The sequence below is a fragment of the Anser cygnoides genome, chromosome 23 (genome assembly GCF_040182565.1).
Source record: "Anser cygnoides isolate HZ-2024a breed goose chromosome 23, Taihu_goose_T2T_genome, whole genome shotgun sequence".
In the NCBI taxonomy this organism is placed as follows: domain Eukaryota; kingdom Metazoa; phylum Chordata; class Aves; order Anseriformes; family Anatidae; genus Anser; species Anser cygnoides.
In genome coordinates this window covers 2,072,637-2,100,152 of record NC_089895.1, presented here as the reverse complement: position 1 = coordinate 2,100,152, position 27,516 = coordinate 2,072,637, and the positions used below count along the sequence as shown (strand labels likewise).

At 46.3% G+C, this 27,516-nt stretch overlaps 1 protein-coding gene across 1 annotated transcript; it reads left to right on the top strand.

Annotated features, from left to right (window-relative positions):
- The first annotated feature begins 843 nt into the window (after positions 1-843).
- On the top strand, positions 844-27,106 carry ZBTB40 (zinc finger and BTB domain containing 40). The gene is given in 12 exon segments (XM_066982341.1): positions 844-1,633; positions 2,254-2,387; positions 9,406-9,601; positions 10,180-10,322; positions 17,987-18,123; positions 18,125-18,167; positions 19,061-19,228; positions 23,731-24,070; positions 24,073-24,138; positions 24,617-24,859; positions 25,077-25,171; positions 25,891-27,106. Coding segments are annotated over 12 exon segments (2,496 nt in total). The 5' UTR covers positions 844-900; the 3' UTR covers positions 26,089-27,106.
- Positions 27,107-27,516: the final 410 nt, after the last annotated feature.

The window sequence follows — 27,516 nt, the reverse complement described above, 5'->3', positions numbered from 1 at the left end:
GGCTCCCCGGGGTAGTGGTCACAGCACTGAGCCTGACGGAGTTCTGGAAGCGTTGGGACAATGGTCCCAGACATAGAGTTTGATTTTTGGGTGGTCCTGTGCAGACCCAGGAGTTAGACTCAGTGATCTTTGTGGGATGATTCTGAGTTGTGATTCTGGATAGTCTATGGTTCTGTGATCCCAGTCTTCCCTGTCTACTTGTCCTCCTAGAAATTAAACCCTGGGGGGAAGACGTGGACCACATCATGTCCCTGATAAGTCAACGTATTAGGATTGTGGTGTGCCAAGAAGGGAGGTGCTGACAATCCCAGACTGCAAGCAGTCATCTGCCTTCATTGCTCAGATGCTCCTGCTGATCTTAGCAGTGATGTGGGGAGAAACTTAACTGCTCCCAAACTGCTTAGTGCTTTGTAGGTCAAAACCAGCACTTCACATTCTGCTCTGCATTTGATAGATAGTCTGAGCAGGTGTTCCTGCATTGGTTCCTTTAGTTCTTGGGTGCAGACAGTGTGTGGCACTGCAGTGCCTGATCTGAAGAGCACTCACACATCTTAGAGCTCTGTGGTAGGAGTCATGTCTGGGAGTTTCTTTTCTCCTTTTTGTAACTCCTGGGACTTAATTTTCACACCTAAGCTCTTCCTGAAATATTTATGTTTGAACAGTATCTGGACTCTGCATCTTTAGTCGGGTAAGTTGCTGAATTTGGGGAGTCTCAGTTAAGAATGGATCCTCTTCTTGCTGTAACCGCTAAACCACAATATAATAAACTACTAGGGGGTGTAAACTGAAAAATGATTTTTGCTTCCTTTTGCTAGTAGGATCCTTTGTTTTTCCTTTAGCTGGACCTTGTGAAAGCAGTGTGGAGACCAAGGCAAGAGGAGGCCACTAGATCCTGGAGCCATGGAGCTTCCCAGTTACAGAAAGCAGTTGCTGCAGCAGCTGTAAACACTCTGCAAGGAGCAGCAGTTCTGCAATTGCACCGTCTTCATTGGGACTGTTCATTTTAGAGTACACAAGGTTGTTTTGGCTGCTGCCAGCCTGCTTTTTAAATCCTTGTTGGATAGCACAGACACCATCTCCATTGATGCTTCTGTGGTGACACCTGAGGAGTGTGCGCTGTTGCTGGAGATGATGTACACTGGCAAACTCCCAATGGGGAAACACAACTTCACCAAAGCCATCTCTGTGTCAGACAGTCTGCAGATGTTTGATGTGGCTGTTAGTTGCAAAAACCTCCTTAGAGACCTCCTCAGCTGCTCATCTCAGGATCAGATAGTGAGAGAGGTCTCCAGCCAGCCAGCAGACTCATCTGGAAACAGCGCTGAAGCTGATAACCTCCCTCAGTCTGAAAAACCTCCTGCCGAAGAAAAAACAGATACCTTGCATCCTCAGAGAGTGTCCCCTTCTCCTGACTCTGCAGAAGCAGAAATGGAGGGAGATGTTTCTCTTCCTGACCAGGAGCTTACCACAAATCACACCTGGGTTCCACAGGACACGATGCTGAGCAGCTCAGGGTCCCTCAGGGCAGATTGAGGCTCTCATCCTGACCAGCCTGCCTGCGCAGGGCAGCATGGCTGTGCAGAAGAGGAGCCTGCTGAGCCTCTGGAGAAGAAAGGAAGAATGAGTGATTTAGGTGAGACTTTACTGGTCTGGGCACAGCACTGCCTCTTAATGATTTACAACCCAGTTGCGTTACACTTTCTTGGTATGGGGGATCTTTTTCTCTGCATTTCTTCATTCTAGTTTGCCCTGGGTTGGTAGCAGCACTGGTGTGTACCCCGGTTTTGTAGGGACTTTCTTCCTTTGGCACAGTTCCTTAGGCCTTTGTGATTGTTTCTCTCAGTGCTTTACCAGAGCTGTAGCGAGCAAAACTTTTCTACCCATGCATGTGATTGCATCTGATGTACAGTGGGATCTGTGTTAGTGCAGAACATGGGGTTGGTAACACAATCCTTGTAACAGTAAGTGCACAGAGTTGCCTGCTAATCCTACCTTATCTTTTAAACTTGTGTTCAGCATGGGAGGAAAACAGAGGCTGCAATGGATTTAAAATAAATGTTCCATTTATAACTAGTGTTAAATAAACTGTTGGTTTTTCCTCCAGGCTGCGTGATATCTTTAGAAGGGATTTGTGAGTCACAGTTTTCATATTACAGCAAATGTGCTGGTTACAAACTGATGCTTTTCAATCACATCATGCTTTTTGTGAATCCCTTCAATTAGCAAATAACTCATCTTGTTTCTCTCACACAGCAGCAGAGAGCAAAAGCTGTAAACTGGATTTCTTTCTTCGATATGAAAGTGTTTTCTCTGAGGCCCTTTCTGATGCCCAGGCTGTGCTCAGAAGACTAGAAGAATGCAGAGAAATTGATGCCTCTCAAAGGGAGGTAGGTGTGTTTATTGGAAAAATAATACAAGTCTTTTCTTCTCCACCCTGCTGAGGGCTAGAATAGTTTGGACGCTGTTCAGGAAATATTTTCATGGGGAAACTGGGGCTCTGGTGCTTTGTTGTTTGAAGGGCAAATCGTGCTCACCTGAATGACACCCTTGAGAAGCATCTGTAAGAGCAAGCTGCTCGTGCATGTAGGTAAGGAGGTAAGTAAGTAGGTAAGGTGTCCTGCCCTGAAGACATCTTCAGTGCATGGTAGGAGAGCTCTGACATTCTTTCTGTTTATGGCATTCGCTTCGGGAACTGTATCAACACGGCAATGACTGACACATGAGATCCCAAAATAGACTTCCTGAGCCCATGGCGGAGTCTTGCCGTGGAGCATCTGCTCTGCTCTGCTTTGCAGGCCGTTCACCAGGAGTGTCACGGGCAGGGACGGATGTGTGGCATGTTGGCCTGCTGTCCCATGACGCTTCTCCCGGTGGTGTGCCACTTTAAATGCAGTCATTGCAGATGAATGATGCTCAGGTTGGTGTTGGAAGATAGTTGAGTCTAGTGCTTGGTTAACACTAGGATATTGTGGGCTCTGAACAACAGATGCCAGCCATCATAATAGCTCAAAGCCACCAAAGAAACAGCAGGTTACATCTTCAGTGGCACCACTGAAGTTCCTGTATTTGTGTAGTGGCCGTGCAGGGAGACTTGGGGGCACTGCTTGAGCACAGTGTCTGGGGAAGAGCCACAGCCGTCATGCGTTTGCTTTGCTCACCTGGGCTGCTTCGGATGAAGCTGTTTTCAGGCCAGGTTGCCTGGCTGCACGAATTGCCCTCTATAGCTTTTCTGTATGTAAAGAAATAAGAGCATGGCAGTTTTGTGGCCAACGTTTTGGTGACTCTGTGGTTAGCCTGACTTCCGACGTCGAGAACTCATGTTCCCTGGATTGGAGGGCTGAGACCTGTAGCTCTTAGAAGCTGTCTGGGTTTCAGTCACCTGTACCCAGCGGTACCAGCATGTCTGTGTGACACGGGATGTTTTGGCCAAGACAGCTTTCTGCTTTTGAAAATCGAAGTCAACATCTTTACTAGAAAAAGAAAAAAGTATGACAGCAGGTAGGAGAATTCCCTTGAGTCAGGGAATACAGATTTATTTTCTGATGAGGCTTTGAATGTTCATGGGAGGAAAGTCTGTGTTCTCTTAGTGGCTGACCCCTTTGATGGTGTTCAATTTAAAAATGCTGGAGCTTTAGGAGGGAGGTGTGGGTCCTAATTCATGGTTGCAGTTGCAAGCCCAGCCAGGCTGATGAGCACCTTTGAGTGCATTGCTCTCTGCATGCCTGCCGAAAGATTACATTTCTGTGTGTTTGTTCATCTTCCAGATTAGAAAATGATGTCAGGTTTAAGGTTTTACCCATTCCACACTTTGGTAATTGAGGCTTGACTGGAGCAGCACCTCTGGGAGGGTGCTGTGCTCAAGGGACGTGGACAGATGCTGCCAGAGGGCAGCCTGTGCCAGCGTGTCCCCCTCACCTGCTAACACCCCGTGCTGCAGGTAGGCAAGTACACTGCCTTGCTTCTGTAATGGCCTAGGAGCCCCATTTTCTGTTGCTTTGCAGTAACTATAATGTTTCGAGTTTCTTCAGGCCTGGCAGATGAGGTTGGTGGGCCCTTATTTGCCATATGCCCTGCCCGTTTTGCTCCCAAATGAGTTGTTGCTGTAGGGTCCAAATGGGAAGCTGCGGAGCTCAGAGACAGTCTGGGTATCTGACTGCAGAATGGCACCTGGACAATTTTTCTGTAGCTGTAAATAAATGCTGAATAAATGAGAAATGGATTTTCTTTAAGCCTTGCAGAAAAATCACTTCTCAGCTGCAACAAGCATGAAAAGTGTCAGCCCCAAAGGCAGTGGGGAGGGGGGATGCAGCTCAGCGTAAGTAAGGGCTTAGGTGAAAACTCTCAGCTCAGACTATTCCGTTGCTCTCTGAGCTCCTGCTGGGATAAGCAGGATCTGTCGGCGCTGGCACGGGGCTGGGCTCTGTTTTCAGCAGAGGGTGTTGCTTTTTCCCCTAAGGGCTCTGTGTTTGATTTGGGGCCACCATACAGTGGTATATTTCATGCTTAACGTGTAAGTTTAGCTCAGAAGAGCCCAGCTCAGGGTGTGTAATCAGGGCTGAAATTGTGTCAGTGGTAGAAAGTCATTGGATTTTTTCCTCTCTCTTTATTATTATTTTTTTGGTTCCTTTTTGTATTATTTTACCAGGTATTTGCTTGAAGTCTCTTGGGTGCCTCAGGGCAAGTAAAGTCAATCTGGAAGCCAGTGAGATGGCTGTAGACGCAACCACGCCGTGAGAGGAGCTGCCTTTTCTTCGTGCTACGCGGTCTGGTGGGGAGTGCTTGCGGTGCTGCAGAGGAGAGTTCCCATCCCTCGTGCACGTCCTTTTGCTCACGAGTCCTTTGTGGGTACATTGTCTCTAGAGGCAAGCAGTATTGGGTTTTTGACGCACAGCACTGGGGCTTGGGAGTGTTGGTGGGGGTTTTGCCAGCTGCTTTTAGAGCCAAGGCTGCTCTGGCTTTAAGCTCCTTAGGTTTCAGTGAGAGTTTGCTTCAGACATTGCCCTCTGTTTCTGTTCCTTTGCTCGTGAGCTCGTCTGTGAATGGGTGCCTTGTTTCCTGCGGCAGGCCAGTAGCCCTATGTTCTGTGGGGTTGTGCTGTGCTTCCTTTCAGCGTTGCTGCCTTATTTCCAGGTACATCCAGTAGAAGTTTAAGTTACAGGATTTTTTGCCTTGCTTTTGTCAGAATTTTTACTTTTCTCTAAGTTTGTTGCTACCTTCTGCTCCCTGGGCTGAAAAATGCAGATGCACCCTTATAAGTTGGTTTTCTATTTAAGATGATGTGTTTTTTTGGGGGGTTGTTTTTGTTTTGAAGTCTCTCTGTGTAACTCACATAAACTATTCCTATCTAATTTGGTTCTGGCCTGGATGAAACCTGCTTGGAAATGAGAACAAGACTGAAATTGCAGTAATTTGGGGAAGCGTAGAAGAGCTTTGCTGGTGTCAAGTCTTATCTTCCTGTGCTCTCTTAGAGAAACTCAATTCAAATTATTGCACAGCTCATTTGTTCCCTCTACTACTGGTTTCAGATGAAGTGGGGGAGCGTTGATTCTCTAGTGCAGAATAAATGTCACTGTGCTTGTGGATCATTTCCACTGCATATGGGCCTGTCCAATTATCGCTGTCCTTCATTTGCAGCTGCAGGAATTTCTGGATGTGGCATAAAAAAGTTTGCTGTTACCTTCTGCATCCTGATGAGGAGCGCGAGCTTGCAGGTTTGCCTGTTTTCCTGGTGGCAAAGCTGCAGGAACCTTTTCATTGTTCCAGTCTCCTTGCACGGAAGTTTTGGCTGAGCTTTAATTCTTGTTGTGTACAGCAAGCAGGAGCCAGCATCCTCCGTGGCACTGTCCTGATGCTGGAGTCTCCCTCACAGGTCACTTACAAATGCAGGTCTGGGGGGGCGTGGGGGAGAACCACAAACAAAACATTTCAGCGAGCTGAACTAGCAGTGGGAACTTAGTTTTCCCCTGGTTACTGTATGCCAATGGTATATCATATATATAATGTATTATACCAGTGGTAACTGGTTGACTTCATGGCTCGGTTGTAGTCGAGGAGCTTTTCTGTGGGTCAGATATGAGCTGCGCGCTGTGCTGTTCGTGCCATTGGCTCTGCAGGCAGTGGCTTTGTATGTGCTGGGCTGTGGTTTTCTGATGGCTTTTTTATATTTGCTTTATGTTATGCACTTCAAAAAGTACTCAGTAAAAAAACAAACAAACAAGCAAAAAAACCCACACAAAACTAAACCAACTTGCATTCACAGAGGCCTGGTTGTTACGTCTCTGAACTGGTTGCCTGCAGTTGGAGACCTTGCAGCTGGCAGTGGCTTATGCAGCTTTCCTCAGGGAAGGGAGGTAGGGCTGAGTTATTGACGCAGAATTTACCGTGCTCAGGGGTCAGTCGTGGAGCTGAGTGTGACTGGGCTTATGAGGGAAGGGTTTAAAGCAAGGTTCGACTGCCATGCTAAGCCTCCTGGCTTTCCAGCCCACCTCTTGGAGATCCCTCCCACCACTTTAGGTGCTTCCATTAGTACCGAAGCTGCTGTTTAAGGGAGATCACTCAGCAGCAATAAAGTGGCTTTTTGCAGAGATCTCTTGCACCTGAGGCATGTCTCACAGTGGGAGCAGAAGCATGGATGAGATGTGAAAATCCACCTACAGGGAAAAGGCAAGGCTGTGGATTAGTGGCCAGCTGGATTTGTGGTTGCACCGCCTGCTGCTCTGCCTCTCTCCCCACATCCCTGCGTGAAATCTGCAGGCTCAGTTATGGGCCATTGCACGTGGGATATGCACTACTTGCCCACTTGGTTTAAGTGTTCCCTGGGTCAGTCAGCAGCTGCAGCTGCCGAATGTCCCCCAGGACACTGCCCGGGACCGTACATGAATTTAGTTAGCTCAGCTCTTGCCTCAGACTCATGCCGTGTAGGGCTGGCCCTCAGCCCCTCCTCAGGCATCTCTGTCCCCACCCAAAAACCCTTACTCTCACAATCCTGTCCAGCTATCTTCCTATGAATTTTGTGTTTGGTGTGAGGAGGGGAGTTGGTGCCTGGCTGGGAGGGCACAGCACTTTTGTCCATTTCAAAAGCAGGTTGTGGCATGGCATGAGCAGCCTTGGGCGTCTTCGTGGCCAAAGCTCCAGGGAGTGTTAGAAGAAGTAAAATAATTTGGAGCATGAAGGAGCAATGGGGAAGAGCAAGAGAACCTGCAGCAGGATGAGGGGATGTAGCAGCGTAGGAACTGAAGGTATTAGGAAAGAAATCCCCCAAATGGGGAAGATGATATGGAGATAGGGGACCTATCTCCTGTGGTGTTCCTTACCTTGGGGCTGCCGTGGAATTGGGGAGGGTTAAGATGAGCTGGGGGGACGTTCTCATGGTGTGTGATCATTGAGGTACTGGTAGGACTGTGAGCAGCTGGGGCGTTGCGGGCACCACAACTGACACCTGCAGTCAGGGCTGAATTTCTCAGTGGACTTTGAGAAAGTCCACCACCATTTGGTGGTACAACTCAAGCTGAAGTCAGTTCTTAGTGACTTGGTTTCCCTGCCCCCAGGGAAACTGCCCCAGGCTGTCTCGTGCCCCAGTCTGGAAGCTGACTGCATGCTGCTTTTCGCCAATTTGGCCATGAAGGGTTTTGCAAGTGTCCCATGCAGTGAAAGCCTGATAGATGAGGCTACAACACGTGGGCACCTTACCACTGAATGGAAGCTGGGATTCCAGCTTAATATCACTATTTCCCCAGTTCTTCCAGGTTCTTTGGGAGCTGTTTTTGCTTCAAAGTAAGTCTAAAATGCACTGTGCACTCTTTCAAAACAATGCTAAAAGGCTGTTGCTCCCACTGAGCAACGTGTCTGAGGAAAGGTCTTCCAGAAAGAGACTATAAATAGCAGAGCCTTTCAGTTTCTGAAAACTCATTTCCATTAACGAAAACCATGCACCGAGAAAGGGATGTTAAGTGGATCTCTGGGTAGTGATGCTGTGCTGATTTTAATTAAAAAATAAATAAATAAATTACAGCAATGCAAGTTACTTTTCGTACATATTAAAAACATGCATTTGGCAAGGTGCTGAGCACCTTTAGGAAGGTGAGATTCGAGACATTTTGCAGGATCGGTCTCAGCTGGTAGTGGCCAGACATGCAAACCTTGAGAACAAACATGATCTGGTTATCAAGTCTTATTAAAAATTGATGCTTGGATTAAAAAAAATACCTTTAAGCTTGTTCTTTGGCACATCTGCTGCATCTCTTTTTTTATTTTTTTTCCTTTATAACAGAGCCCTTCATGTCCACATCTCTCTGTTTGGCAGGAAAAATGCCGTTAGTGGGTAAGAACTGGGACTCCTGCGGCTCCCCCTCTGTGGATGCTCCTTGCAATAGGTCATTGCACTGTCACGCTGCCCTAAAATATGAGCATTTACACCTGCTAGGAAAAGCAAGTCCAGCATCCCCCTGGTGTGGCCTCAAGCAGTTACATTCAGTCTTTTTATCATAGAAATAAAAATGACAATGACAGCAGAAAATGGCCGTTATCTCAGGAGCTGGGCTAAGCTCTCCACTTCAAAGGTGCTTTTATAGCATCCCTGGAGTCTCTAATAAAGGACGCCTGCTCTGGAAGGCTGGCATCTCTTGTGGAGAGCTGGGGAGCGTGTGTCTTTAGGGGCAATATTTACAGCATTAAAGGGCTCCGGGGAAATGGGAGCAAGAGTTCCAGCTTATTTCTTTTCCTTTTATTTCCATAACTGCACAGGCTTGTTTGCCTCTGGTTGCTCTTTTGGGTCACTGGAGTGGATTTTGGAGCTCTGAGCTTGATAACCAGGTGTGCTGAGAGCCCACAACAGACAGCACTTGTGTGCCTTATCTCCAAAGCTTGCGCCCAAAGCTAGGAGATGCGACTCCATTGTGATTTGGGAATGAGAATTCCTAGAAGTCCCACCTAAAATGCTCTCTGCTTTCTATGCAAGTGCTCTCCTTGTTCTGCACTGAAATCTTGTATTCCCTCCTCTAGTCTTGGGCTTCTTAAATAGGTTTTTACAATCTTATTAGGTCAGTTAGCTATTGGCATTTTGCTGTTAGGAGAGCCCTGGTCCGAAGAGGTGTGTTTGGTGCTGGAACGGGGCCATTCACCAGCTCCCATCGGCAGAGCTCGCTGCAAGGAGAAGAGCTGGCAGGCAGGGCTTGTTGCCCTCCTTGCTGGGGCTGGTGGCCACAGCCCAGATATCTCCTGGGGCTGAATTCCATGCAGGCAGGGCCTCAGCGAGCTCAACCTGTGTTGGTGTGCATGTGTATATGGGTTTCTGTGTTTTATTCTTTTTCCTCCCCTCAACAAAACCCCCAGAATTCTGCTTTTTGCTTGTACCAGGCAGTTGGTTGTGTTGTTAAACCTTCCCTGCGCTTGCCTGTTCTCTTGTAGGCTCTGGTTGCCTGTCTGGCAGAGGCAGGGGAACAGTCGGTGTTCACAAAGCTGTTGGGCAAAGTGAAGGATGCTCAGCCCCTGGATGCACAGACCCTTGTGTCCTTACTGAAGCTGTTTCAAGATGTGAATCCCACGCTGAGAGCAGCCTTGCTGGAGAGGGAACAGGGCAGTGGAGAAGCCCTGCAGCAAACAGGTAGAGAACTGGGCACGGTTCTGGCAAAGTGAGTGGGTAACCATACAGGCAAAGCACCTTCAGAAACCTGGTCACATCCCCCTGGCAGGCTGCAGTGCTCCAGCATTTGTTCAATCCTTGTATCCTTACTCAGATACAGGAGGCTTATTGCGTGCTGGCCAAGATCCTGGAGTGTTTCTGTCCCACAGCAGCGGGTTGCGGGCGGCGCAGGGCTCTCCCCATTGCTGCCTGGAGGGTTGGATCGATGGCTGCAAAGCCAACGTGGGCCAGAGCACAGCTGAGCCTCTGGATTGAAAGCTCCTTTCTTAGTGGAGGCTGACACAAAGCAGTGGCCTTGCAAACCTGGTGTTAACCTCCAGCTTGCTTTATGGCTTTGTGCTCTGTTAGATAAATGAGACGTTTTCCTTTCACAGAGTTTAAAGAGAATCGTAAAGTGGTTTTTCTCTGCTGCTTGTGCTTGGGATGAGCTTTGCTATTCACTTAGATCTTACACAAAGTCTCACTCGCTTCAGGAGCCTGTCAGTTCCTTCAGACTGACTTGTTTCTTCTCTTGTGCTTCTGAATCCCTTTCCCCCAAGAGAGCACGAAAGAGGGAGAGATGCTGACTGCTCGTTTGCCGGGATGCAGGGAGGAGCTGATCCAGAGCGTGACACAGCTGAGCCCCATCACAGAGTTCCTGGAGGCAGCAGAAGAGGGATTCCTGACCGCCTCGGAGAAGCGGGTAACAAATCCGTGAGAAGGAAAGCTTTGTGGGCGAGGGGTGTACGTGTGTGTCTGCAAGGCACTGTCTTTCCACATGGTGTGCCAAGCGAGGGGCTAGCCTCACAGGGTGATTTCCCTTTGCGCGGCATGGACTGCTTGTGGGAGTTGTCTCACGTCCTGTGCTGAGCTGTGGGAATAATGAGAGCTGAACTGCGAAGGGAGCCTCAGGGTGAACTGTCCAGTATGCCAGACTGTCCCTAAAAGCTGCGACTAGGGCAGAGGAGGCACCCAGTGTTTCTCAGTCTCTTTAAATACCTTTTTGTGAGCCTGAAGAAGGCTCTGCAGTGGTTTGTTTTCAGCAGAAGCATTAAAACACTGTGCTGCCTGCATGTCATTATGTCCCTGTGTACTCAGTCATCAGCTTACCTTTCAGCTGGCTCTCCCAGCATCTGCTTTCTTTAACTCTGGGCACACAGTTGCCTGCAAGTGTAGCACGCCCATTGACTGATTTTTATTTATTTATTTGCTTATTGGTTGATGTCTAGAACGCAGCAGTTGGTGTGGAGGACTATTGCTTTCCTGTAAGCAGTTGCATTATGTATGTTGATTTGAAGAAGCCATGAAATAAATAAAAAAAAAAAGCAGCATAAAACCTGCTTTCTTTTGTGTTTTGAGGCGAGCTGGCTGTACCCTGCCTGTGCAGCTGAAACTTGCAGGTGCCCTGGCGTGCTGTGTTCAGCACATAGCTTGCAGACCTCCTGTCCTAGTTTGTCACATCGGTTAGTTCCCCTGACATAGGATTATAGGGACTGGAAAGCACTGTTGTGCTCAGTGACATGAATGATGTCTGCTTTCTGTCTGAGTGAGCCTGACCGGAGCCACGACATGCTTCTTGAAAACCCTTGCTCATCTTGTAAATGCCTCGGTTTCTGTCCTGCTCCCTTGCACGCAATCCCTGACAAGGTTTCCAGCATGGGGCAGCCTTGGATATAGCTACAGCGGATTGTAGGAGGGCCAGAGAAAGTGCTGCCAACAGAGCATCCACCTTGTCCTCGTGGGCTGGGGGGTGAGTAGCAGCTGATGAATTTTCTCCTCTGAAAGCAGCACGTCTGAGCCTGGGAGGGGATGTGAGAAGAGGGAGAGAGGTGTGAGTGCAGCAAAGGACTTTGCGTCTGCCGGGGATGTTGTGGCTGTCAGCAGAGATCTGCAAGGGTGCTGAGCTCCCAGCCATAAAAACTACTTCGGAAGTGGGGACTTCAGAATTTTTCACGTACCCCTGTTCACATCGTAACCCAGCCTTTGCTTTTAAAAGCTGCACCTTTTCCCTGCGCTCTTTATTTATTTCTTTTTTTGGGTGTGTGGTCTTCATAAATTCAGGTAGTTAAAATGCAGGCATTTTTTTTATCTCCCTTCCCACGTGGGAAAAAAAAAAAAACCACAACAAAAAACATTCTGCTGTCATAGTTCTGACCCTTGGGCATAGGATCCGGTATTTAATTTCGTGATCATACACTCTGGTGTTCACAGGACTTCTGCCTTGGTGAAGGGATAGTGTTATTCAATATTTCTTTTATCCTCTTCAGTTGCTGCCTGCTCCCAGACTGTTTGCTGCAGAGCCTCCAAATCCTGCTCTGAATACAAAATTCTTTTCTTCTCTATGGGTTCCCTTTTTGCCCTTGTTTTAGCTGCACTGGGAGGTGAGGCACAGGAAAGTCAGGTGCAAATTGCCAAGTGTAGACTGAACTAAGGAGCAGGGGCCCTAGGGGTCCTTTTGTCCTTTTTTTTTTTTTCCTTTTTTTTTTAAGGTCTGCTTTATTCGTTTGTGCTTTTTTTCTTTTTTTTTTCTTTTTTTTTTTTCTAGACAAGTGGAAATGTGCATAATTATTTCAAAGTTAACTTGATTACAACAGTGGAACTGTGGCATATGTGCACTTGAGATCTCTGGTGTCTTAGGTGTGGCACTGGGAAAACTTACATGGAATTTAGCTGCCACCTCTGAAGGTTTCATCTTACCTGATTCTTGCAGAATCACACGAGAGCTCTGGGCTGGCAGAGGTATGATCAAGTTCTCCAAGGTTTCATAAAGATGAGACTTTTATTTTTCTTCTTGCAGTTACTGCCTCATTAGTGACACAATTATTCGTCAAGAGAAACATGAGTCTTACATGTAATAGCCTTTTTTTCTAGACAACTAGGATCTTTCTCTGCCTGGTCCAAGCTGTGCATGGAGCAAGTCTGTTTTTCTTTGCTCAAAAAACACTACATGGTAAAGTGAAGCCCCTTTGCAAATCCCAGGTTTTGTAGAGAGCTTTTTATCTAGCAATTCCATTTTTTGAGTGCTTAACTTTGTGTCTTTATTAGTGTTTGTGATGAGGGGAGGTAGGGTGGAGGATCTGGGGTATGGCTTGGGTGCAAAATCTTAAGAAAAGAAAAACAAATTTGGATAAAATGGAAGGGAGGGGTAATCCCTTGTGCATGGTGTCCCATGGCTTAGGTTGTCACATAGTTCAAAGTCACCGGTCCACGGAACTGCCCTGAACTTGGAGCAGTAGAGTGGCTGTAAAAAAAAACCACAACACACCCATCCTTTTCTTCTGTCCAGACCTCTTCTAGAAGAGACTGGGCATTTTACCAGCCGGTAGCCGTCTGGTCTATATGTTGACATCTCACGTCATTAAAGTGTTGGCATTCCCCCTTCACATCTGATTGCGGTAAGGCAGGGCTCTCAGGTGACTGCAGACCTTGCTGCTGCGGTTTCCAGCTTGCCTCACCCCACCTTCCTCTTCCTGCTTTGCACACCTGGCTCCTGCTTACTTCTCGCACCATCCCTCCATCACTCCACTCCTCTCCAGCTCCCATGCGTGAGCTCCTGCTGCTTTTCCCTCTTGGCCTTTTATGTTGTTCCTGTTTACCTCCCCTTTAGCTCCAGTGCCTACACAACTTGGTGCCCAAATCGAACTGCCTCCGAGCTAGGACAAGTGTTAAAGACCACACAAGCAAGAATACCTGCCTAGGATATTCACTGCCTAAGATATGCACCGACCACGGGGGCTGCAGGGCTGGTTCTCACTCTTGGCTCTCCCAGCTGCTTTTCTGCAGTAGTTTTTTTTTTTGAGCTATCTGAAACTGGCCCTTAGCTAACACAGGTCACAGAGGCCACCCCTGTAGCCCCCACTACCAAAACTCTACCATTTAACCCCAATACAGGCTGGTTGAAGCGCAGTGCAGATACCTGCCTGGGAGCAGCAACAGGTTCCAGTAGGCGCTCTCCAAAAGGATGCTATTCTTGTACCCCTCTTGTGTTCTCTTCAAAGAAGGCTTCAGACTGAGAGACCAAAAGTCAGCTTAGTGTGAATTAGACGGAAGGATATGCCAACAGGTTCACTAACAGAGTTTTGGCTATAAAAGGACAGATTTTTAGAAATGAGGAAACTAATTAATGAGTTCAGCTGCTCATAAGAGCTCCGGAGGAGCTGTTGGATTCTTTTCTTTTATGTTAGAGGTATGAGAACTGTCTGAAGTTTGCATCCCCAACAAGAGAGGAGAATTTGTATGAGAGGTTGCAGACCTGAGTGAATGTATAACTTGAGGAGGAATATTAGGCCAAGTAGAGAACCTGCCAGGAATGGCTGGAACAGCAGACAGACAAAGAAGTTTACTTTAGAGGTCTGAAAGTGTATGTAATTAGAGAGGCTTGCAGCATGTCAGACTGTTGGGAATCACAATGTGTACTGAGATAAGTAACAAACGTTTAATTAAGTAAAGAAAAAGGATAATGAGAGGAGATGACCCACAAACTCATGGCTGAGCCAAAGGACAAATCCAGGAGAGCTCTGGCGAAGAGATACAAGAATGGAAATTTTCTGAAGTGAAACCACAACTCAGAGAGCGAAGGGGATTCGGGCTAATCCAGCAGACCGGAGGAGCTCACACACATAGTTATGAGAGCAATGGCAAGGTTTATGGGTGCATTTTTCAAGCTGGGAGTAGTCCCTACAGTGGGGCTAAAACTAGGACATGTGTGTAGGAGTGGGAAGCAGTGATCAGGCAACCAGAGCTATGGCTGCGCAGGAATATGCACTGGAAAAGGCTGGAAGGCATGTGTAATTGAAGCACTGCACGTAAGTAAAGAAATGGGATAAAATGCAGCAAAGGTGTTCAAGTAAATTGTTTCTGCCTGACCTGGAATCTTTATTTGATGAGATAAAAATGGGGTTTTCCGCCTCAATCTAGACTTGAGCAAAGCATTTGAATTTCATATGGGGAAATTGTTAATCTAAAGGACGTGGTGATACTAAAAAGAGGATGTAGCTGATTGGGAAATAACTACAGGTTGTGCTGAAGGCAGGACTGACATGTTGAAGCAAGGTTACCAGTGGCTTTCTTGGTACTCAATCAATTGCATCACTAATGTTGTTGACACAAATATCAAACCACGCTAGGAGGACTTGCTGATGAGCAAAACTGGGAACTTTTGTCTACACAGAGGAGGATCTGCAAGTGGGAGAAGAATTACCTGTACGGAGATGTAAGCAGTGAGAACTGAATGATGAAGTAGTATAAAGTGAAGAGGGTGTGTTCAGTAACAAGAAGTAAGAGTAGTACCTTGTCTGAAATACTGTGTGCAGTTCTAGTCTGGTTCAAAAAGGATGAATTTGTACTGAAGTAGAGGCAGTTCTGCAGCTGTTAAGATCAGGGGAGTGGAGAAGCTATTTTAAAAGAGAAGCTGCTTTATTTAGACAAGTGAACTGAAGACTGAGAAGGAATCTGATCATGCTCTTATAAAGAAATTGGAGAGGAGGAATAGAGTAAATACAGAGTTTAGAAGAGCTTTTTAAGCTAAAAGATAGTGTTGGCACATGAACTAGCGGGTATACACTGGCCATGAATAAATTTAATCTGAAAATTAGAAGAATCAACAGGGGAATGAGACTGTAGAAGAGCTTTCCAACCAGAGGAAAGGGAGCAAAATGGATAACTAGTTTTAGGATAGATCTTAATAATTTTATTAATGGGAATGTATAACGTAGTGTTTATGACAGCAGTGAGATGGACTGGTAACCTACCAAGTTTCTTCCAGTTCTACATTTTAAATGCTTAGGAATGCAGAGAGTAGGTCAACGTGTATTTGTGAGATGGCTGTCCCTTGTAGGACTCTCAAGCAGGAATTTAGTAGGACCCTTGTGCAGGAATCTGTGTGTGTGTGTGTGTACACACACTTCTGTGATCCTCTGTCATTCCCCTTGAATCTGTCTGTACTGGCTGTGCTGGGGAGGTGTTACAGTGGCGTGCTAGAGCTTTTCCAAGCTACACTGATTATGTCTCACACGTGAGATGTCTCAAGTGGCCTCATCATAGAAATCATTCAATTAATAGAGTGTTTATTTAATGAGTCATCTTTTTTCATCTCATCTTCAAGTGACAAACAGAAAAAATGGGGGAAACGAGGGAAAAGAGACTGCCAATTTAGAAAGTATTTGCTAAGAATATTTAATGAAAAATTGTTTTGAACTCTGTCCTTGAAATATTTTTGTTTGTTTGTTAACAACTTCCAAGAGCAAGACTTGGTGTAAGAAACCACCCGGATAGTTTTCAAGGTTTCATATCATAAAGTCATCTAGGTTGGAAAAGACCTTCACGATCATAGAACCATAGACTCGTTTAGGTTGGATAAGACTTCTAAGATCATAAAGTCCCACTGTTAACCTCTAAGATTTGTGCATTTCTTTGTGGTTGTCAGAGATTGTGGGCTTTTTCCAGATCTAATCTTTGACACATGAACATGATTTCTGAGGGCTATCTTATTATCACCATTTTGCCCTCCTGTGGGAACTACTAGAGAGATATTTTTGCTCAATTAGCCTCTTGCCTTGTAATTTTCATTAACATTAGAAGTGACCATGCGGTTCTGAGGCTTTAATCTGCTCAGTGCCAGGGAGGCTTAGTTGGGCTTTGGTCCTCCCCTAGATCCAGGTAGTGTTTCTGCAGATCACGATCATTAACTTGTGGTCTCCTGGCTGGAGCAGAGTGTGCTGATGGGTGTTCCGTACTTAGTGTCCCCATTAGACATCTTTATCACAGACAGCTAGTCCCCTTCTTATTTCTGGTGTTTTTTGTTGTTGTTGTTTTTGTTGCCTGCCTATGGTGGTGCTGGGACTTGGAGTACTCAGCTCTCAGTTGGTGGAACAGCCTTCCAAGCTGCGGTGGGTTTAGGCACAAGTCTGAGCAATTCAGATAGAGTGGCAAATTTCACTGGCTCTGAAGTCACTTGAAAATTAAAAGCTAAATCAATATGCAGTGAAATGTAAATGATTGTTTAATAGAAAGCAAAACTGCACTCATAATGCTGATGACTTCTATAGCAAACATTCCCGACAGGCAGTTTGCTTTGTCATTTGTTAAGCACGATTGCTTTCTTGAAACACCAGACTCCCAACATGGTTAATTATCTAGTGGTAATACCCATTCCGAGGAGGAGCATTGCTTAATTACATAGAGTTGAATCTCCTCAAATTGCAGCTTGAACAAACAGAAGCACAAATATTTCTTATCATGAAAATGAAGAGGGAGGGAACGATTTGAGCTGCTAATGGTAGCCCTGGCCTGTCCTGTAATGTAGTGCTAAGAGACAGGACCAGTGGAGAATACGCTCTGGTTATGGAGCTCACCTCGGTATGATGGTGGGATGCTGGGAATGCATTTCTGACAACTCAAGTCCATGTAATAAAATCAGAAACATTTTGATAGGATAAGGGGAAAAATATTTTTATTTGTAAACCACTCCCTGATCCATATGGGGCATATACAAGTCATACCTAAACCTTACAGCGCTAAAGTGCTCGATGAGTTTCCTTCAGCTTCGCCAAGATGTTTCCAGTAAGTCTTTTTCCAAGGAGTTTTTCATATTAGCTCAAAATCATTCCTTGATTTTTCCACATTCTCCACTGCCTCCTTCACCACCTTGGAGAGCTTTCTCTTCCTACCTTACACTGTGTGTCTCCTGGATCCCAAGGACTGTATTTTCTTGTCACCAAGCTGTGTGTTTTTCACTGCTTTCCTCCCAAGTAGTGCCTTGTGAGTAATTGATCTTTCTGTTTGGTACTGAACCGAAATGATTAAAAAATCTAAGCATGCAAACAAAAAATATGCACAGATGTCTTGGATGAACTATAGTTTTTTATTTTGGGTTCTCCTATGAAAGTATCACTATGCATCTTCTCCAATTTTGTAACTCTAGCAGTGGAAAAAAAATAGGTTCATCTATTTAGCAATTCCCAGTTTTATTTATCAACTAGTCTGGGGACAAGTACAATCATATATTATTTTTGGTACAGAGTGTATTTTCCCCAAATCTCTTCATTGCCCTGAGTAAGGATTGTTTTTTTCTTGAATTAGTCCACTGTATTCTCATACTGTGGTATCTAAAAAAGGTTGTGGTTTTACTCTAGCGTCATTGTTTCTCAGATTCATCAGGTCAAGCCTCAGCAGATTCAGCTTGGAATTAGATATGAGAGGAAGGAATGAGGTTGAAGTTGCATTTTTTTGGTGTAAGGGAGAGAAGAAGGTGTTACTGCCACTTTACAGTCACAAGTCTGGTTTGTGTTCCCTTAACATTAGCACCAACGATGACTCAGCCCACTCAGTTCTTGATTCTGTTGGACCGTATGGGTGTTAGGTCTTTAGGTTCTCCTTGGATTTTGTGTTTGTAAGTACCTTTATTTTTTATTTTCCTCTTCAGTGGCCACCAGTGAAAGCACAGCCATTGAGATCATCCTGCGGCACAGCAAGTTGATTTCGGAGGCCATTAGGCAGAGAGCGGACCTTGGCTCCAGGGGAAGCAGGACTCACAGAAGCAGTAAAAGAGGTATGAGGGGATGATGCAGCGTGTACCCCAGCTGCCTTTGGAGCCAGCACAATCTGGGGCTCAGATTCTGGACAAGCCCTAGCATGCACTGAAATCAGGGGATGTTACTTAGGCCAGGCAAGGCATTCGAAGTTGGAGGCATCCCTCTACTGAAGTGAGAGCATACTGGGTGTTTTATATAAATCTGCAGGAGGTTCTAGGTGAAATAAATTGCCAGTGAGCTTTTCAGTTATTAAAAATGTGGATATGCAGGCACACAAAATTCGGTTCTAGTCTGTGTAGGTGTTGAAGTCTTAGAGAAAGCAGAACTGCCAGTGGATTGAAAGGGTTTCCCTTTGAGTAAGTTGTCTGAGGACTTTATCTAACATGATAATGAAATACTCCTAGAAAGTGCACTGAGGATGCTGTGATTCTGTATCACCATCGTGCCTTGCCTGTTTGCCCTTTGACAAAACAAATGGTCTCTGTTCATTAGTATGTAGCTTTGAGCTTTTTCCGTGAAGCAATCTGCAGTTGCACATTCCTGTCCTGTTTAGCTGCTGTTGGAGATCTGGAAGTGTAAGGTGCATAATGGCATACACAGATTCTCTCTTTGGCTCTCCTTGCAGTGGCTGGCTGAAGATGATTTGGATTTAGAAGGGAGAGAAAAGCCCGGGGAAAGTCGTGTGTGAAAGACAGGTTTACAATTTGGGTAAACTTGTAATTCTGTAAGGCATTGAGGAACCTCTATTTCCATGGAGAATTAGTTTTAAGTAAGCTAATACCAAATCAGAAAGTCTGAGAATGAATTTATTGTAACTTGGTTTAGTCCTGAAATTCTTTCAGCTCATGCACATGTATCAGTGGAAGGGCAAAGACTTGTTTGGAAAGATTTTTTCTTCTTACTTCTGTAGCTACTGAGTATTTCTGCTCAGAAGGAAAGTTCAGAGGCCTCCTTGAAAGCAGCTCTGAGTACAGCACAGGAGAAGTCTGTCCTGGCCATCAAGATCTGTCAGCTGCTGTGCAATGTCCATGAGTCTTTCCCAGACCTGCAGCCAGTGATGCAGGAGCTAGGGCATGTGGTTAAGAAATGCACAGGCTTTCGTCCTTCTGTGGTCATTTACATCCAGTACTGGGAGTTTTGGGTAGTCTGAGTTGTAGTGGACCTCAGTATCCTGGTGGTCTGAGATTGTTTCACAGAACTGCTCGCTAATGTTGGGGTTGTACTTGCAGGAGAATTCCCAGGGGTGATCTCTAGATAAACGCCTTGGAGTATGAATTTCTCCTGCTGCTAAAGTGCATCAGACAAATGTGTCTGCTTTCTGAGAGCTGTGGAGACTGACTGACCCCACACTGGTATTCCTTAAGTGTGCTTGCAATTCTCCATGCTAGCCTTTGCTCTGGAGACATTTAAGCAACTCATTTACATTGTTTGTATCTATGTTAGGCTATTTCTCAGAATTTGTATCCATACCTGTGGGGTTTCTTTGATTCTTCTTGTTGCATACTGTTGGATCTATATGAATTTGGACTTCCATTATAATCCGTTGACTTTGTATATGTGTGGATACTTCACAGACTGATTGTGAAAAGCTCACATCTGAGTGCACTTATCTTGTGAAAGGATGACAGTGATGGTGCAGTTTGTAGCCCCAGACTATTTTCTGAGTTAATTGTCTCACCATGCCTTAATTTGGTTTTGCTATGTATACGCTTTGCGAAGCAAATGATCCCCTAGGAGAGTCCCACAGCGGTAGGGAAATGTTACATACTGTACCAGTTTGGCAAACGTAATTTCCTGAACTCCAGAAACAAATGCATAGCAATAACCATGTGTGAGACCCTGCCCTGAGCTGTGGGATGCTTTCCGGCTGAGCTGAATTGTGCCTCTGCATCCGTCATTTGAAGGAAGAATGCTTAACAGGATGTGGTGCTTTAATGGAAAAGATAAGAGAGATAGAAAAGTAGCTGCAGGTTTGCATTCTCCTGAATGCAAATGTGACTTGCTTATTCTGTTTTCTCACGTTTTTATGCCATCATGTCTCCCAGTTTGTCCAGGTACAGATTTTTTGGGCTGCATAGTCTGATGGATGTACATGGTGTGTCTTTTATCCAAGCACAGACAGCAGTTCAGCTCAGTCCATCCCTATTTACTTGTGGTGTTAGAGCTGCATAGCTTACGGTGCAGTCTGGGAACACTCACAGACTGCTTGCTAGTTAGAGTAAACAGCTTTTATTAAAGTCTTGTCTTTTTTTAAGGGGTAGGAAGTTTAATTGGTTGGTTTGAAAATTTAAGTCAGAGCCACGATTGGTCTTTATGAATGAACATAAGCCTCCTGGCTTTGACACTTGCCATTGTTTCATGTTTGTCGGTAACAAGCAAAGGAAATGTTCCCTCTGTGCCAGGAAGGGGTAGGAGGGAGAGGAGGGGTAAAGAGAGAGCTGCCATTCATTAGCTTGTCTCATTCGTGAGCAATAAGGAAAGGTTATTAGGGTGGTAGATGGGATTGGGTGGCTCAGAGCAGTGCATGCATAGAAGAAATCAAGGACTGGGCTTACTGCTCCAGCCATGGGGCTCAGAAGGTCGCACGCTCTGCTCCTCTTCCTCAACTTCCTCCTGCTTATTGACTTCCTTAGCCTTAATGGTCTCCCGAGAGACGTCCTATACTGTAAATCCATTATTCATGCTCAGTTCAGATTTAGGTTCCCTCTTACAATGCCAGAAGAGCTGCTGCCAATCCAGTTGGCTTTTTTGCCTGGTCATGGCTCTGATGAAGGTTTCCAGAGTAAAGTTGATTCCTTCTTATCTGCCATTCCTTCTCTGTTTCCTGCTGAAGCTCTGGCCACCTGCTTCACTTCTCTTGACCCTGTCTAACCGTGAGATCACAGAATCACAGAATGTCTCGGGTTGGAAGGGACCTTAAAGATCATCCAGTTCCAACCCCCCTGCCGTGGGCAGGGATGCCACCCACTAGATCAGGTTGCCCAGGGCCCCGTCCAACCTGGTCTTGAACAACTCCAGGGACTGGGCAAGCTGTGACAGTGCCTCACCACCCTCTGAGTGAAGAATTTCCTCCTGACATTCTAGAGGGTGTAAGGCAATAAAAATTGCACAGGTCTTTGAACGTGCAGACCACCTTAGCTGTTTGATACCTTGCAGAGGGGAGTCAGCTGAATCGCTCCGGCAGATGCCTGCTTCTCTGGCCCTGATATCAAAGAGAGCAGACTGCTGTTACTAAGTGTCTTTGCAGGGCTTCAAGCCAAGGTTGAGACAAAATCAGGCAAGAAGCAACGTGAAAAACAAGAGCCCTGGAAAAATGGTATTTATTTGGCAAAGACGTTTTCGTATAAATCAATCAGAGAAGAGTTGCCAGTTACCAGTCTTTCTTTGGCATTCTATGGATCTTTACAATGAACTTCCTTATCTTAGTTTTTCTACTGGTCTCCTTAACTCTGGTATCACAGCTTACCAGCCCTGAATGTTGCAGATTGCAGTTATGGATCAACAGCCATGTGGCTCGTAGCATGAGATGTGAATGACAACTGAGAGCCTCATGTTTGAGAGATGTGAGCTTGCACTAAAAACGGAGAAAATCTCACATTTCTGAAGAACATATGTGCCCCATGGAGACACATGCAGTTTGCATTTCCATTTGAAAGCTACATTTTTTTAACATCTCTATCACAGAGAGAAAGAAAAGGTATTTCTGATACCTAATGTAGGTGAGCTGAACCACTTGGCAAGCACCAGGACTTCCTGTGGAGGAAGCTTCATCCTTTGATGCCACGCTCAGCGTCATCAAAGTAATGGGTTGGCTTCTCTGATGGAGGTACAATATGAAGTCTGTTGTTTTTTCCTCAGGTCCCTTCTGTAGCTGGGTTGCTTTTACTATTGGCAGCTGGTGCTTAGAAGGACAAGGTTTGTCTGTTTCGGCCAACTCCATTGCCTCTTCACTAGCTAGCTGCTTTCCAGGTCTCTGTAGAGTCACTCCTTGGGAGATCTTGTTTGTCAAAATATGCATAATTTTCAAATCTCAGAGATGTGTCAATAACTCCAGACAAGAGGGTTTTTGTCTGCATAATGCTGCATTTAAAAAAGACAGTTGGCATTTAACGTAGGCCTGAGTCAGCCATTGCAATTGTTAAATTGGAGGGTCTGCAAGTAAAATTCCATGCTCTCCTGTATAAGTTTTGTCCATGGCTCCATGTATGTCAGAAAACATTTGAATGACCTTCATGTGCTTGCTGACATGGGATAGATGCAAAAATGTAGGCGGGGTTTTCTTCCAGCTTAAGCTAAGAAGTGGGAGGCAGAATGGTCATACATCAAGGGGGTCTTTGCTTCTGGAGTCACGTACTTGCATATCCAGTTCTGGTTTCCTTAAAGCTCATATCTTCATGTACATTCATCTCTTTTCAATGTTCAACATTTCTGGGAGGTTTAAAGATTCTTATTTGCTTAGATCAGAAAAACTGACAGTGTTGGTCACGGGAATGTGGGAAGAGACCTTAGAGGTGAAGGGTGCGTAGTGCTGTTTTGACAGAGGAAGGCAAACTGGAAAACAGTCTTGCAGTCTGTTTTTCTCCCTTGATATATTCAGGGGTTGGTGGGTCACCACTTGACATCATCAGATTTCTGAGTCAGTGTGCATTGGAATTATGTCAACTGGTTTCTAGTTGGTTGGAAATTCGGGGTGATATCACCATGCAGGGAGAAAACTTTTCTGAGCTCTTCCCATAGTGAGGAAGGCAGAAATGAAGTTTTTCAAATACAGGGTGAATTTACTGTACATTGGCAAAAAGTCTGCAGTGGTTTCCATGGCCACACAATCGCATGGTTCTCATTATAACAAAGAAGCCAAATATATCTGTTTGTATTTTGATTTCTTCCATATGTGTATTCCCTGTGGGTCTTTTCTGTAGAATGAGATCCTAGGTGAGTTTTCCAGCTTTTGCTTTTTGAGATGATGGTGTTACAGGGACTCAGAAAAGCATTAAAGTTTGTCAGAAGTGAATGTAATGAGTGATTTAAAATACCTCGGGGCCCTAACCAGAAGACTCAAAAAGGTTGTAGCAAGATTGTGTTCTCTTTCAAAGAGTTTGTGTTTGGGAAGTGTTCCTGAGGTATCTTGTAATTAATGGCTGGATATCCACTCTCAGTGGCAGAGTTAGTGAGACAGTATCATCCCTGAGGCTCAGATCTTCAAACATTTAAGCACGGCCATAACTTCACACGTTTGAGCAAGAGGCAGACTCTTAGAAGCAACAATTGTTCCCATTCTTGCCAGGTGAGGAGCAAGCTCTTTGGAAAATCTGGATGTTGCTCTTGTCACCTAACCCAGCCCCTAGTATGTGTGGGTGGAAAAGTTAAAGGATCGCTGCTTTGTGCCTCGTACCATGCATTGCCACGACTGCTCTTGGGCAGAGTCTTGTGTCACCGTTGTGGTGTCTCAGTGTGTCCACTGATTCATGCCCATTCCTACTGCATAGGGGTGACTCCCTGCATGGGAGCACTCAGGAGATGGGGAACCAGGGGGCTGGTATTCAAGCCCTGCTGGTCACCACTGAAACAGGAGTTGTTTAGTTCACAGGGCTCTTGACGGAAGGAAGTGGAGAGGAACCTGGGATCAGGAAGCGGAAGGTGAACAGTGAGTCCCAAGTTGAAGCTCTGGACAAAGAAGAGGACAGGGCAGGAGGTGCTGGGACCAAGGAACCGAAGGAACCACAAGAGAAAGCTTCTTCCAAGAAGAGTTTTATCTGCAAAGCTTGTGATAAGAGCTTCCGCTTCTACTGCCGCCTAAAGCTGCACATGAAACGTTGTCCGGTGACCAAAGGAAAGCAAATCCAGTGTAAGGAGTGCACTGAAGTCAAAGCTACAAAGAATGAGCTGGAGAAACATCAGCTGGAGGTCCATGGAGAGGTCGGATGGCCAAGAAGAAGAGGTGTCTCCCTGCGGCATGTGACATCTATGGCCGAGAGTTTGCTCATGCCTCAGGTAGGGTTGGTGATAGCAGGGTGGGAAAAGGGGGGTTTATTCTGGGACCCTGTGCACACACTGTGAAGAAGACAAGACTGGACAATATAATAAAGTGATAGTCTGAAATCTCCTCCACCCTGCAGCTCTGTGAGTGCCATGTGCGGGAAATGCAGCTCAGCTTGTTTCTCCTGCCCCACTGAGCACAACTACTTTCTGATTAGTTCTTCCCTAATTGGTTTTGAACTTGGCTCATCAAGGAAAAGTGGGGCTACTAGCAAATTTAAAAGCCTCCAAAAATAACTGAGCCGTTCCAATTCTGCGGCTGGCACAGCAGGACCAATAACAGGAGCTGAGTCTCTTTGTTCTCCTCGTGGCCAGCTTGCAGTGCCCAGGTGGGCTGGGATGAAGCTGCGGGAGGTGCCTGGCTGTCAGAAGCTGTCGCTGGGTTCCTATGCTGGGCACTGGTGCTGCCCTGCTGTCCTGCCCGTGTCCCCGGGGATGCAGTACCACAAGCTGGCGGAGCATTTCGACGAGAAGCCCTTCTCCTGTGAGGAGTGCGGGGCCAAGTTCGCGGCCAACTCCACGCTGAAGAACCACCTGCGGCTGCACACAGGGGACCGGCCCTTCATGTGCAAGCACTGCCCGATGACCTTTATGCAGGCCTCGGCCCTTGCCTACCGCACCAAGAAGAAGCACTCTGAGGATGAGCCTTCCCCACAGGAGCCCATCCCCAGGGGCATGAGGCTCAGCTTGCTCCATCCACCCCTTTCTGCTCTGCTTCTCCATCTGCCTCCTGGCTGCTGGCCTCTTTCTCCATCTTTTGTGAGAGCCCTGGGCCGCAGGCCATTCTCCCAGCTCCTTCAGCTCCTTCACCTGCATGTTTTCAGCTGGTGTCCGTGCTCATTCCCAGCTCTGCTAGGGCTCCATCCCCCTTTTCCAGGTTCTTCCACTAGCCACCCAGTTAGAAGCTTGTCCTCAGCAAGAGACATCAGCACAGAGAAACAAGGAACTGAACCCTGAGCACTGGGGTGTGAGGAGGATAGAACTAGTAGGAGACTGGAAAAAAAGGGAGATTTGCACGAGAAAGAACAGAGAAGGACCTGCCTGGACTTGGGGAGACCACATAAAGGGCCTGTTGTGTGTGGAAGGGCAAAGACTCCAACCCAGCTGGATGCCAGTCGTCGGTGTCCCTTCCTTTACCTCCACACTTTCTTTTTCACAGGCTGCAACTCACATTCATAAACTGGTTTTTGGGAGCCGAGGGAGAGGGACTGACAGTGTGTGCAGAGGTGCCTGGTTACTCAGAGGCTATTAAAAGCCAGATGACATACCCCATGAGATGATAGCTGTTTTGTTGGAGGCCAAATGCTAGGCCTGAACCCAGACTCTTTCTCTTAATACCTCAGCCATCAGTGCAGAATAGCTCCTTGGATGAGGGATCCTAGCGTGTAAGATCCCCTGGGCTGGCATTCCTCTAGTGTGTAATCACAGTGTGTTTATTGTCTATGACTGCTTGTGGAGCTAAATTATAGCAATTTTGTGGAGAGAAATATTTAAATTGTTCTTCTGTTTTCTCTTTTGCATCATTAGTGTGTGTAGCTTAGAGTTTACCATTAGTCTCACGCCTATTGTAATTGCAGTCCTCTGGTGTGAAGCTAAATGTTATTGCCGGAACAGGGCCAGGAAAGAAGGAAAGATGTGTGTAGCAAAGCGATTGCAAAGAAAGTGATGCTGTAAGTGTCTCACTCCATTTTGTCTTCTGCACAGGAGATTCAGATGTCAGAGGAAGGAGCAGCAGAACGCATCATCTCTTTCGATGAAGCCCAGGTTGCAGGCTCCCAAGTCTTTGCGACATTGCCCGAATCCCAAGCGAGCCAAGCTGTCTCGGAGCTGGTGCCAGTGACTATGGAGGACTTGTTTGATGACAAAGTCACTCTGATTTGTGAAGAAACCAAAGGAGAGTGAGCAGTGGGTGCCCATGTGTGGCACCCACCTGGTATACACTGGACTAGTTCAGGAGTCATACCTAGTCATGGTGCTCTAGCTGGGAGATTCATGGTTTCTGTGGAAAAGCAGGTCTGGATGGCACGTAGCAAGCACAGCGTGGCCAAGGACAGGAGAGGTTTGTAGACTTTCATAAGGACCTGGGAAGTCTCACTGTCCCTGCAGTCAGCAGCTGCTGGCTCGGGTGAGTGGGACCAGCCATCTCTCCCAGCTCATGACAAATAAAGCAGCAGGAAGGAAGATGGGAAATGGGTTTTCTTCATGTGTGGTCCTCCACTGCCCTGAGCAGGGTGGAAATGAGGAGACTAGTGCGCCCTAGAATGAAGTTGAGGTAGGGTGGGCTTGTGAAACTGAAGAAAAAGCTGTCCTGGGTATTTAGGGTGGAAGAGAGAGAGATTTTATGGCTGAATCAGTGATATTCTCACAGAGGCCAGTTACTCTGCAGGGTGAGGAAGGGCTGCTTTGTTTTGTCTGTTTCTCTCCCCTTTACCATCTTGCTGCCACTGAGCCAGCTGGAAAAGTCCCCTAGTGCAGAGATGCTGATTGGGCTTTTCTACTTGAGTGGAGTCTTCTTTGGGAATTGGGTTAAATGGCTCTGCAGCCATTTAGGTAATACCTGGCGCAGTGCAGGTCTAATCTCATCCACACTTCGGAGGTGACTGTGCATTACAAAGAAGGGTCAGAGCACGGGCTGGGCAACCACATCCTCTTTCTGAGCAGACAACAGCCCTGAGACCTTCCACCCTTTCTCTAATTCAGGGAGGAGATGACAAAGCTGCCACATCCAAGGAAGAAGGAGCTGTGCCTGTAAGCCAGGGCCCCTTGTTGCTTGGGTGTTTAACACAGTTACCGAGGGATTGTCGCTCATGAAGGTATTTCTGTCTGAGTGACTGCCGATAGCTGTTCCCCGTGGCACACAGGACATTGCTTTGTAAAATGCATTCGGATACCTGAAGTAAAGCTTGCCTCCTTGGTGCCAGGATGATGCAACAAATTCGTTGCAGCACACCGGCCCCTTTAAGAATAAATTTCATAAAGCCTTTTTATCTGCAGTTTCCTAAAATATAATCTGATAATTAATGGTTTGCTGAATCCATTATGAAGTGCAATTAGATAGATGCAGGGTTCCTGTGGCTCAGAGGGGACTGATAGCATTTATCTTCCTTTCCCTAATGCCAAAAGGTTGAACTCTGCCACTGCAATATTTACATACTGAGGGGTGATCCCTGCCACATCTTGCACCCCGAGACCCTGCAGTGAGCAATGGCTGGTTTATCACGCAGCCCGGAGCCCCAGGGGTGCAGGAGATGAACAGATTGGAGTTTTCCAGCAGCATCTTCTGCTGGCTGCTCGCAGCCACCAGGCAGAGCTGGACAAGCAGGAGCTTTT